The sequence below is a fragment of the Fulmarus glacialis genome, unplaced genomic scaffold (genome assembly GCF_000690835.1).
Source record: "Fulmarus glacialis isolate BGI_N327 unplaced genomic scaffold, ASM69083v1 scaffold16921, whole genome shotgun sequence".
In the NCBI taxonomy this organism is placed as follows: Eukaryota; Metazoa; Chordata; class Aves; order Procellariiformes; family Procellariidae; genus Fulmarus; species Fulmarus glacialis.
Genome location: NW_009193596.1, coordinates 27103 through 40857, shown reverse-complemented (window position 1 = coordinate 40857; position 13755 = coordinate 27103). Strand labels below are relative to the sequence as shown.

Genomic DNA, 13755 nt, shown 5'->3' with positions numbered 1-13755 from the left:
TGCTGAACCTAAAACCATGTAAAGTGTTTGCTGAACACTCACTAAACTGTGCTTATGAGAGATACAATACACACAGTACACAAGTGGATTTGCAGAAACGGCTATTCTTGGGTCATTCACAGTTACTACTGCTTTTCAGTTTCATGGGAGGGGAGAGAAGGAGTGGCACAACGAAAAAGGAACAAGAAGTCAAGACTGTACCTCAGCCCATTTGAAAGTGCTGTTATCTGAGAATACAGAGATGAAGAGCTGCTTAATATGAGGCAAATATGGTATCTCCCTCCCTCTTATTTATTTTAAAATTTTCTAAGGAGATCATAACCAAGATCAGTCTGTTCTGGTGACCGGTGCAGCCCTCTGCTCTTTATGCTCTCATTCTTAAATGTATGTTGCCGCTTCCAACATGGAGGAACCACTCCAAAACACTACCATGCAACCTGCTTGCACAGAGGGAGAGGAGGGACCAAGAAAAGAACATGGCATTAATGAGAGCTTCCCTGCCACAAAGTGCCTTTGAAACAAGGCTGAAGCAGAACACCAGGGAGCATATGCTGCTACAGCATATTCTTTTATTTATAAAAATAAATTCATAGCCATTTGACTTTGGACGAGTCTTTCTCACAAAGCAGTGTTAAAAAAGAATATGTTAAAAAAATTCACTAAATTTCTAAATAAATAGGCTAAAGGAAAAAACAAAGGAAGCTTTAGAAACTCATTTTCAGTGGATAATAATGAGTGAAAAGAAACAGGAAACAGGTGTAGCAAGGGATATTTACTATAATTCAGGAGTCCCCAAGCTTTATTTTCTCTATTTTTGATGGGTAGCAGCAGCAACTATGGTAACAGGCATTACTATCCAACTGACAATGCTGAGCCAAGTACTACTTTGAAATGGCAGAAAATACACTCCCCACAATATGAGAACCCCTGCTTTAAAACAGAAATTCTGAACTTTTTGGAAACATTCAAGGTCAGGCTGGATGGGGCTTTGAACAACCTGATGTAGTTGAAGATGTCCCTGCTCATTGCAGGGGGACTGGACTAGGTGACCTTTAAAGGTCCCTTCCAACCCAAACCATTCTATGATTCTATGAACTTTCAGTTGGGGATTATCAACACAATAACAAGAAATTACTGATGGGTTTTCTATAGTACCAACACAACAATTTTATATACAATATGACACGCATGCAGATGCTTTTCTGGTAGTGGAGTATTTGGCTAGTAAGACAGAAAATATTTTACACTTCCTCTTTTGCAAGCAGAGACAAAAAATTTAAAACACTTTAAAGCATTTTTCATGGAAAATTGGAGTTTTAAATACATCATTTAGAAAACACCTCTTTTCTGCTGAAAATGTCTTTTTTTTATTTAAACATTTGCAATTTACAACCTGAACAACTTTCCAAACTCAAAATTCTACTGATGTGACTATGCTTTCTTTAAAAAACAACACTATAATATTCTGTTGCCACAGCAGGCAACTCCAGACAGAGCACTGAGAACATTGCAAAGATTTAGTAATTAACAAAGGTGATGGAGCAATGAAATATTATGAGCTTTACCTGGAGAGGAAGGAGCGCTGGAAGACTGCTGGTCTGCGGAAAAGGATGGCCAGGAGCGATGACAATCTGAGTCAGAGTAAAGATGCACATAAAATAGAGATGGGGGGGAGGGGGGAGAGAAGGGGGAAAAAAAAAAAGCTCCAGACAGGCAGCTGAGGAGATGCAGACATACCCAAAATATAGTATGTTGTACCTGACCTCTTTAAAAATAAAAAATACTGTGGAAAAGAGTTTGTATGAAACTCTTCTAGTGTGCATTACATGTTAGCAGAATATTAAATCATCACTAGGGGAGGCATCATTGTCTCTTCAAACCCATTCTTCATGACAGTGTCACCTGCTGCAAAATATTCCTCCCTACATGCCAGTCCCATTTTGAGGAAAGTAATCTATATGTTTGCCCCTTCCTTCCTGACTTTAGGGTTTTCTCAAGTGTTTCCCTTTCCAAAGTGTACAACCTCATATGGGTCAGACCCCTTTTGCTCTGGTTCATACTGTTCAGGGTAGCTAGCTCCTGGTCAGACTTCAGTGCTGTCAGGTGGACAGACCAGTACTGCCACCCATGTTTGAAGCTGCCTGACACATCCCATAAAAAGAATTTGAAGCTGCCCACTTCAACCATTTAAGCCAAGTGCCTTCCTCAAGCTGAACTTCTTGGGGCAAAGTTTCAGGCAAGCAAGAGAAGTCAATGATGAGAAAGAGACTCAGCAAAACATAATGTTTATGCTATGTTTAGTTTTTTTGAATAGTGCTATCCTTTTAATAACTATTTCATTAAGAAATGCCCTGTGGACTCACACACTGGGACAGAGTGATATTTTTCAGAAGTGTTGCCTTACTTTTACACAAAGAGAAAAACTCTCAAAATATAAATGTATTCGAGTTAAAAAGTCTGGAAAAAAAATCATTTTGCAAGTGTTCTGTCAGTGGTAGGCATGGTCCAGCCACAGCTCTTGGATCTTTGCTGAGCTGATGATGCCAGGAGAAAGCAGGAGGGGAGAAAAGGAGATGGAAATCTCTGGGTGCACAAGGATGCTAGCAGGGAAGCCAGATGGGGAATCTAGGAGTGTGAAGACTTGAATGTAAGTGGGCAGCCCAAAGAGAGAACCAAAATTTACTGAATATGAGAAAGCAGCATATGGATATGTGACTAGAGGCTTTCTGAGGACCAAATTAAAGCTGAATGAGCATCCTTTATTCTTGTAGTTCCTAATTTCTTGTTTCTAAGCTTTTGACTTGGCAGCTTCAGTTTTCTGTGTAGGTAATCTTATTTACAGTAAGTACAAATACACTCTCCTCTTTATTTCTTTGAGTTACTGTGAGAACAGTGTTAGGTAACCTCCAGGTCCACCAAGCTCACGCTGCCTGGCTAGGAAATAGAAACTGAACCTATGGTGGCTGGCAAAGCTCCTCTGATATTTCCCCAAGATGAAGGAATTTCTTGTTCATGTGAAACAGGTGACTTCATGGCTCTTGCTGCTCTCCTGAGCTTGTTCCACCACGCTCATGCCCAAAGGAGATGCACCGCTTGGAATACGGGAGAAAAGTGGAAACCAGAAAATGGGCAGATCAAGGATTAGTCAGGGGGAGTCAAGGAGGTTCAGTTTGTTTTCTGCTATTTTACCACCTTAATTGCACCTGTGTTCCACATGGGTTCAGAGGAGAAACTGAACCTTGTATTTTCAGAGAGTGTAATCCAAGCCTGAGAATCCTTGCACTCGATCACTGAAAAGAAGCCTCTATTGTCTTCAGTGGATTCAGAGCAGAGCCAACTTACAGGTGGCTCACAGCACTCCCACTAAATCACAGAGGTTTTTTGCTCAGACGTAGCTCTAATCCTAGAGCCTTTGGGGAACACTCAATTGTTAAGAAAGTGCCTAAGCAAGCACATTAGAAACATCACAGGACTACATGGCTGCTTAAGTGATCACAGAATCAGACAAACAGTAAAATAAATTATTTAGTTTATGGGTCCCCATCTGTTCACAAATATCTACAGAGCATTTTTACAGGAACAGATGCATGTACTTCAGAATGCACAATATTGGAGGTCAAATCTGGAAATTTTTCTTTCATCCCAATCTATTTGTTTAGAAATTAATTCTCAGCTATACGCTCAGCTAACTTAACTACTGGATGTATTATACTTTATTTATATGTAGATCATCTTTTTCTATTGGTTATATATACATGAGCAATTTTTCTCAATTATAAAAAAAAAAAAACAGAGATCATCTTATATAAAGGAGTGCTCACTTCTCTTTGTAATGAAACCATGGGTGCAATTGTGATTACAAGTGTGAGAACATACATTTTTGTCTGTCTAGATCTCCTTGGCTGCAAAAGATTTCTTAGAAACTGTATGGCACTAGACACACATGAAAAGCACTGCAAACATTACATTGTCATAAGCTGGCATGCCATAGATAGAATTATTTTCCTCAACTTACCAAGCAATTTTAACATTCCTGTTTGTCCTGTATACTTGTAACAGTTTAGAGAGAGCAGAACACAGATAAAAAAGAAAAAAGATAAGTGTCAGAAGAAATTAGAGAAAATCCTTTTATTGAAAGCTATAGAGCTAATTTTTGAAGTGGCAGTAGTAGGCTGCCTGCAAATCATATTGTCTTTTAATCAACTTAGAAACTTCGTGATAAAAGGTGGGACTTACAAATCTTAGCATTTGTACAGTTCATTCATTGGATTGTTTTGAAGAAAGGTATCTGTACTCAAAGCCTGAGACACAGACTAGACTTAGTACTTGTCCACCTTTTAACAGCTATGTCATTTCTACCACCACATGCAATTCGCAATCATTCCGTAACAGAGGCCAAGAAGGAGTGGAAAAGCATGGATGTTACAGAACAAGACAAGACAGAAGCATATCAAAAAAAGTACATGGAAGGTGAGACTGCTTGAATTAAAATATGCCTGGTGCCAGCCCACATTGCTATCTTATTTTAAAGGTCATTAAATTTAATCAGGTCAGCCAAATTTTTGAGGAGAAAAAACATAAATTCTTAAGGTACCTATAATCAATAAAACACACCATAAAAATTAAACCTCATTCTTGCTGCCAAAATTTGAGCGATACACATTAAAAACTTCTAATAAAAGTACATTTGTAAAAAAGCCACACTGTAAATTCAGAGTTATTTTGGAAGTTCACTACAGCTAAAGCAACTGTACCTAAGCTATTAATTATAAGGTGACTATCAAAGTCCTTTTTTCTTTTTCCTCATACTGTACCATTTTGTACAGTGACAGTTAATACAGATGGAACTGCATTTACCTTATGTACTTCTGCTTTCAAAATTTGATTCACAGCCTACTCCACTGAGCAGATGGCAGGAGCACATGATGGTTTCACATAGCAGACTATGTTCACTGCAGCCAAGATGTGTCAATCCTTTTTGGTTGAGGTGCAAGTACAATAGTAACACATCTTGGGTAAATTTTGCGTGGAAAAGCTGACAGCTAATCCCTGTGGTTTCAATCAATTGCAGAACTGGGGAATGTATGCACCAGCCTCAGAGACAGTAGCTCTTGTGGCACGCAGAAATTACAAATAATCTTAGTTTGTCTGCAGTGGAACACGCTCATTAAAGGAATGGTTGAATCTCATCCAGGCAAGCCAGCAACCAAAGTCAAAAAGCAAAGTATTCTTGCTTTAGAATGACAAGAGTTTGTTCTGTCCTCATCCTCTCTCCTACAGATATTAAAGAGGACCTGTATGTAAATCACTGATAGAAGCCATTACAGTTACTGGCATTTTATAATGGAATCTCTTACCAGAATTTTCATATGCTTCAAAACTGAAATGAGGTTTCCTGTCCTCCGTCACGTGGTCATAAGTGATATGTGGAACAGTTAACGTCCTATCTGGAGAAGAAGGCCCATTGTCCTTGTCTAACTTAAATTTCTTCTTTTTAACCTAAAAATACACATACATTAAATTACTCAAACCAAGCCACATTTAGTTGTCTCTTCAGTAATGTCTTCAATAATAATGCAGTCGCCAATGAGCTATATAACCAGTCAAAAGAGTGCCTGACCAATTACCTTTTCATGATGCTACAACTGTGCGTTTCTCAGTATGATTGCCCCCCCATCCCGCCAAAACTGGCTAATCACTAGAATTCTGCACATCGTCATTAGCAAATCCCTTGCCTGCAGTAAAAAAACCTGCTAGCTCTGTGACAGTTCATATAAATCAAACTATTGTAGAATATCTTTACCATTTTATGGGTGCAATAAATCATACCTTCAGCAAAAAGCAAATGGATATATTGCTACTGAACTCAGATGAACCTGGGATACTAGGGAAGATTTTTGCACAACATCCTCTCCTTCCAGCTTGAGACTATTGTGCAATACTCTTACAATAGAGAGGATTAAGTATTACATAATTTAAAGATTCTGACAAAGGTTTTTGTTGCTGTTTTTTAAACAAAAAAATTCTTAAGTTATGGAATCAGTTGACATGAAAATACTACTGTTTGTAGGCACAAGATGTCTTCACCGTAGAAGCTTAGAAAGACACAAAAACAATAGCTGAGAGAAGCAGCAGTTTTGTTGGTTTTTTTTTTTTAAATCAATTAAAAGTTACTGTTTTGGAGATAGTATTTTTCTTTTTTTCCTTCGATTACAGTTTTCTAAACAACAACAGCAAGTTGCTGATTGATGTGCCTGAGTTAGGTCATTATTGCTCTTTTCCAAACCCATAGATCCATTAAAAAAGTCAAGCGTGGGAACTGAAGCAAATTAAGTTATAGTTTAAAATGTTTGTATACTGAAAATCTCAAAACTGAAATGAAAATAAAACTTTGAAACCAAGTAATAATCTGTAAAACAAACACAACAAATAGCCTCTAGAGGGTAAACAAATTCAATCAAATTTAAAAATTTTACATTACTATAATAAGAAATGTTAGTTACTGGTACCATCACTGATTTCTTTGGTTTTGGACTGGGTGACAGCAAATGATAATTTCTGGCAGGTTTTCGAATGTATATTTTCCATGTAGAAGAGTCTGGGTTTTCTGCTGCATAACATCTCCATGCAGTCTAGAACAAATGTTTTAAGCAACAGAACAATTAATGCAATCACATTTGTAGCTATCTGTACTACAAAGTAACTTCCAAGTAGCACATTAGTCACTCTTTATTTAACAGTATTCTTGAATTTCCCCACTGGAAGCATGCACTCAGCATGGTTTAGAATCCTTATTTAGTAAACAGAAACCACATAGTTTGAACTGGGCAAACCACAAAGGAAGATCAGTCTTTCCAAACGCAACTTTTGTTCGCATTAGCAACAAACAAATAATAAGAGAGAATTCTAGACTGGACTCAAAAGATTAGGGTTTAATTTCTTGCTCTGCCCCAGTTTCCCCTCTCTGACTTTGAGCATTTTGCCTACTGCATCCTGTGTTTCAGGCTCCTACTCAGAAAACAAAAATCATTCTTCCCTGCCTTACAAGAGTACTATCAGATGTGGTCAGTAGGGCTATATCCATATGAAGAAACAAGACTGAGAGCATGAGGGAACAGCACCAATGGTTAACCAGGAGCCAAAACCCCAAACCAATCCTCCCTCCTGCCAACCACCAATGATTGAAGTACTATGTTCTAAGACAAAAAGGAGGAAAAGCAGGGCTAGGAAACAAGACCAACCAGAGACAAAACACTACTGCATTATCTCTTTAATGTGTAAATATTATCATCAGAGTTGATTAATCATTAGTCTCCAAATTAAGAAGGCAGATCCTCACTTACGCATTACATGAAAAAAGGACACACAGATACATACACAAAATCTGAAGTGGGAAAGGCCAGAAAACACTAGATGAAAGAAACAAAGCAAGGGAGAATGACAGAGGAAAACAGACAGCAGCTGGAAAGAAAAAGATCAGACAATCACCATGTAATTCCCACCATGGTTAATAGGATACTGGAAGAAACAACTGGCCTCTAGAAGAAAACAAGAAGGAATACAGGAAAAAAGTATCACTCATTTCAGCTGCTGTCTTGTCCTTATTTCATAAACTTCTTGGTTTAAGAATAATCTTTTTGTAAGTTATCTGTAAAACACTTACGAAATTGGGCCTTTAGAAGTCCAAGACTATTAGTAAATCATAATGACCACTATTAAGAACAGGTAGTCAGCAACTCATTGTCTATCCTCCACTCCTCCTTAACATTTCAGATGGTGCCCAGTACAACATTCTGGACATGCAATCTCAGGCTTCCCAATAATTTGGGATTGATTTCCCAAAAGAATCAGTGGGAACACTAAATCCATTCTTTGCAAAACTATACCTTTTTCTGACCATGCAATCCAAACGAAACACACTGAGTCTGAAGATTTTTGGCTAATCTCTGGCTATAACCAGAGCCCTAAATTTAAACCTTTTTCACATTAACTCTGGGACTGTTTAGTTTCAAGCATAAACTTTACAGTTAGCTACTGTTTCCATAAAAAGCCTGACCTGGAAATCCACATTCACTCGTGAAGCTAGAGAAATAAGTCATATGAGAACGCAAAAATGATACGGCTTAGGTGTACATCTAGATTTCTTTTAAATTTGATCCCTATGCTTCTAAAGCTACATGCAGATACTAGGTGAGGGAAGAAAAGCTGGAAAAACCTAGAATGAAACAGTATTAATACTTCTGCAGGGTGAAATGCTGGCTCCACTGAAGTAAAGGATAAAATCTCATTGACCTTACTGACACTGAACTGCAACTGTACTTTTAACAGAGGTGTCAAAATTTTTCTTCCTGCATGTTATCCCACAGGAAAAGACTGATTTTGCAGAATCCCAATGGTTCCCAGCCACCTATCCTGGAGCTGAAAAGTTCAGACAATATCTTCCTATTTAACATTCTGACTTAATTCTCCTAAACTTGAGATTTTTAAGAATTTATTTGTCCCAAGGAAAATGAAACATATCTGACATTTGCTTTTACAAGCAACAATGTATTTTTTAAAAGTACAATTTTACACGAAGCCTCCTCTCTGTTTTTCACTTTGCAAGCATAGCATTTCATAACATTTTCCCAAGGTAAATTGTTCAATAACTACAGGATAGCTTTCAGTTTTGATTTTAACAGCTGAATTAAACAGTTTGCACTGATTTGGGAGTGAACTTTTCTGCTTGTTAGTTTACATTAAAGGCAGGATTTCCAAAACCGTTTAAAAGACTTGCATCTGTAACCTATACAATTTTTAATGGGAATCAGGCATAGAAATACTGCCAACAGTTTTGAAAAAAACTATAAATGGAAAGAAATTATAGTATGCAAAATGCAGGAACTCGGTACCTGTATGAGAGAAGCAGCAGCTGGAATTTGACGGTTGAAATGTTTCTGTCTTTGTTTCTGTTGTACCTTTAGGGCAAAGCCTGAACCAAGAATTCCCTGTGGGAAGAAAGAAAACAGATTCTTTTTTTTTTTTTTTTTCTAAGGGGGAAAAAACCACACATAAGCTTGCCAAATTATGTTGTATTAATAAACTTCTATTCAGCATCATAAAACCCAACTAATTATTCAGAGGAAATGACTTAATACTGTTAAGTTTTTAGACTCAGTTAGTATTACTTGTTGAAACAAACTATGAATGCTATCATGCCCTGATCCAAAGCCTGTTTAAGTCAGCTGGACTCAAACGCTAAAGAGCGAGCAGAAATTATATTTCATACCCTCTAAAAGCCTCATAAATGCCCGTGCAGGGGAACGACAGAATAGGGAGAAATATTAACCTGATGTGCTTAACTTCATTTTTATGAGAAATAAAGCTTTGGCATGGCATGATTCAGGTCACAAGATAGACATTTTAACTGTGTAGTATGGTAATTTCTATTTCCATGTGTTAACCCATGCTTGGAGGGAAGAACAAAGGAGAGGAAAAGGAATATTACAAAATGGTCAGGACTTCAGTGAGTTCAACACAAGGCCATCTAATCCACTCTCAGGACAAGGGACATGGACTAATGGCACTGGATGGTACACAACCCAAAATAGCCTCCAAATGTAGTATAACTATTAAGTCCAAAATTAAGTATAGAGCGAGTCATTTGCGTAGTCATTTGCATAGCTAGAGACTATTTAAAGAGGTTTTAGTAACACAGATAAAAATGAGATCTTCTATAAATCAGACTACACCTACTCAACAAAAACATAATTCATTTTCTACATATGGTAGTCAAGGTGTCAGAGCAGCCAGTGATCTTGGCTCAACCTCTAAGAACTGTATTAATCATCAAGCGTTTTGAAAGGAACAGGAAAGGCCCTTCCCTATTATGTTCATTTAGTAAAGATCAAAGAGTTAATGATGTTCAAACATCACTTATTTGGGAAATGAAGGATCATTGCTAGATCCAGAACCCATACCAGTTGTGTTTAGCCACAACAAATACTTTTCACTGTGATCTCAGCCAGCACCCCTTATTTAAGACGGCAACAAGGCAGCATGCAATAGTTACTACCTATCAACTATTTTCTGCTAGAGCTTCAAACCCTAAATTTCCCCCTTGGGCCAACTCACAAGAACAACTTAATTCAGTAACAAAATCACACTGATACAGGGGTGTTTGCTGTTGTTTTACTTCTACAAAAGACTAGAGAAATCTGACATGTACACATAAAAGCACTGCTGCGAAGGTGGGGCTGCTACACAATTATTTATAAAACATCTTTGCTGGCATTCAAGTCTGAGGAAAAAAAAAAAAAAACCCAAACAACTCTTCAATCGAAACAGTAACTTTTGGCATTTTTCTTACAGATCACTTCATTTACCAGATCCCTCTTCTAAACACGGAATAAATGTGAAAGAGATTAGAATGAGGAGGGGGGAAGCATATGCTTTAAAGGGAAACTCATGCTGGAGAGTCTAAAAACCTACACTTAATTACCCTCCTCTGCAAAAGGTTGCATACCTTTAAAGTAAGTGACCAATTTTAAAAAGCCACTGGAGTTTTAACAGTTACTATTTCATGTTGTGAAGAATTTTTGTGACGGTACTGGCATAAAAGTATTCTTCTCATCCATCCTGTACTTACCCCCACCACTTCCCTGCCACAACTATACTAACATCTGCTAACACAACTGTTTATGTCACTGAACTGAAAAACTTGCTGAAAAGTAAATATTTTAACAGCACATTTCAGTTTGCACAAACATTTTAACAGCACAATTCAGGAGTATTGCTAAATTTGTGAAAAAAAAAAAAAAAAACCCCTTAACTACCCTTGGCACGAAGCATTCTGGGTTTTGAAACCACAGTCCAAGTTTCACTGATTTTGAATTTACCCTTGGTACTCAAGTGCCTTGTTTCTTGTTAGAAAGTACTTGGGAACCTGTTTTCAGTGCAAACAAAGTGCCATAACACCTTTAAAAGCTCAGCCCTAGGTCACTTTTGAAAATGGGACTTTGGCCATGGACAGATGCTAATTTGGCAAAGAGCTGCATCAGTGTCCCTGGCTGCTTATTGTTGTCTCTCTGCCAGTGACATCTTTTCGGCAGCTTTGCTAGAAGGCGGCTGTGTATGAGAACTCTACAGTTCACCCTGGACCTAATCAGTTGAGTAAACTATGAGTGAATGCCTTAAAAAGTCAAAACATCACTAAGTGACTGACTCCAGAAGTAATTAGCATGAGAAATAATTTCCTTTACACTTCTGAGATGGGCAGAAAAAGTATTTTGAAGTAAACATCTCTTTCTCAAATACATACCAAATCTAGTGTTGCATACAATAAACACTACATATTTACTTCTTTTAGCTACCTATAGAAGATCTTTTGCTTCTACAAGCTACATTTATTTTAACTACAATATAAAAGTTTAATACAAAGCTTTCATAACATCAGGTGAAATGAAAGGTTAAAGAATCAATAACAAAAGTTTCCTCTGACAATTAATAAGTCAACACCAAATTGCTAGCAAGATAACCTACCGCAGGTAGTGCAAAAAATGAAATTGCGAATACTGAAAAACAAGATGCAATGGTCTTTCCTATCCAGGTCTGAGGCACTTTATCCCCATAGCCAATAGTTGTAACAGTCACCTGTAAAGAGAAACACATAGAGCATTACAGCAAGTATTAACGTGGCAGTTTTGGGTTGTTGTTCTTTCTTCCTTTTTTATTTATTTTAAAGAAACATTAGTTGCATTCATAACTCTCCCAATGACAGTCTGTGTGACATTAATGAAGGTATCTTTCCTCTCCAGGTTTGCTTCCCTGTCTATAACAGATGGAAAAAGATACAGGAAACTGAATTACAATAAAATGTTTTAAATCTTGTAAAGTAAAACCATTAATTTAAGTCTTCATGGCTGAGGCAACTTTACAGCATATGAAGTTACTGGGATATGCGTTGCCTGCCCACATCATACACTTTCCTTAGGGGGAGGCTGCCAACAGTTCTGAATTGCTGATTTTCTTTACAGGCAGGAAATGTTTGCTGAGAGTATTACAGGGCTGTTGCATAGAAAGAGAGGATATATATATATACACATATATATATATACACACACACACATACACATACTGTAACCATGGACTATGACTGGGGTCAGACATGAAGTATTCTAGAGAATAATATTGGTATAAATAGCAAGAGAAGCTGAAAAATTTCCATGCAGTAAAGATCCTGAAAACATAGTCTAACGAATCACTAATTCATATAATACATCGAGAGCAAGAACAGATAATTTAATGCACACATGCAGGAAACATCTGTTCAGTCTGGGTTTCAAAACACTGAAGTAAAGATTACTACCACAGTGATGTAGCATAACAAGGCTTAATAAGTCATTATTTGCATGAGCTCAAGGAAAGAATGGATTTGTTTGAAGAAAAGGATACATTTGGCATCTGAGAGCAATTTAAACTCACCTATGTCACAAGCTATTTCTGAAATTGGAAATTAGAGAGATTTTTATCTGTAACTATCTGTAACTTTGAAGAAGGCTAACCAAACCAGAGCACGTGAAACCACATGAAGCTCTCTAGCAGTTGAAGCACACCTCAATTGCTGGCTGTTCAGATTTTCTTCTGACAGCATGGGATGCAGCTGCCCAGGACACAGAGGATCTTAGTCCCAGACAATAATATACACAGGCCATCCCCACCTTGTCCTGCAGTTGCTCCTAGTTCACCTGTCTGCTGTCACGTATACTACCCAGCAACTGCAGAAATGCAGGCAATGCCCAGGGCAGCATCTCTAGGGGAGGAGGGAAGGGAAGGGCAGATTTATAGAGGCAAGATGTTTATTAAGGGGGTGATGGGATGGAGAACCTGGGTTTGGGCAAATAAAAGGTCATGACAAGTGCTTCAGGCAAAGTGTGGCTGGCAGCCACTTTAATAATTGTCCATTCCTACTAAAAGAGACAACAGAGGGAAATCCTGTGGATGTAAGTTCCAACCTGAGGTGTACCTCAGAAACACATGAAGCAAGCCATCCATACTCAAACTGTCCACTTCTAAGCAACATCATTACATGTCTGTCAAACACACGACAAAGGGACAGCTCTAGCTGCCTGAGGTGGTGATGTTAAAAGTTTATTGCAAGTTGCTGATACTCAAAACATTCGTGTAGAATCATAGAATCATTAAGGCTGGAAAAGACCTCTAAGATCATCGAGTCCAACCAGCATTTAATTTTTAATACAAGTTTTTAAAATGCGGCTTATTTCCAAAACTGTTTCATATCCTACAGAAGTATTTTAAGAATTAGTAAAGCGAGTTAAGTACCCAAGTACCCGTGCTGATTTTGGCTGGGGCAGAGCTAATTTTCTTCATAGTAGCTAGTATAGGGCTGTGTTTTGGATTTGTGCTGAAAACAGTGTTGATAACAGACTGATGCTTTAGTTCCTGCTTAGCAGGTCTTACACACAGGCAAGGCCTTTTCTGCTCCTCACCCCTCCCCACCAGCGAGGAGGCTGGGGGTGCACAAGAAGTTGGGAGGGGACACGGCTGGGACAGCTGACCCCAACTGACCCAAGGGATACTCCATACCATATGACGTCACGCTCAACATATAAAGCTGGGGGAAGAAGGAGGAAGGGGGGGACGTTCGGAGTGATGGCATTTGTCTTCCCAAGCAACCGTTACGTGTGATGGAGCCCTGCTTTCCTGGAGATGGCTGAACACCTGCCTGCCGATGGGAAGTGGTGAATGAATTCCTTG

The 13755-nt window shown here is 38.2% G+C and overlaps 1 protein-coding gene across 1 annotated transcript in view; it reads right to left on the bottom strand.

The window, feature by feature from the left end:
• KCNQ1 (potassium voltage-gated channel, KQT-like subfamily, member 1) overlaps positions 1-13755 on the bottom strand; it is a gene marked incomplete at its 5' end in the record, with an annotated part of 28285 nt that overhangs the window by 1922 nt on the left and 12608 nt on the right. The window contains 4 exon segments of the mRNA XM_009587511.1: positions 5358-5499; positions 6510-6632; positions 8892-8987; positions 11521-11631. Coding sequence (XP_009585806.1) covers positions 5358-5499; positions 6510-6632; positions 8892-8987; positions 11521-11631 — 472 coding nt within the window.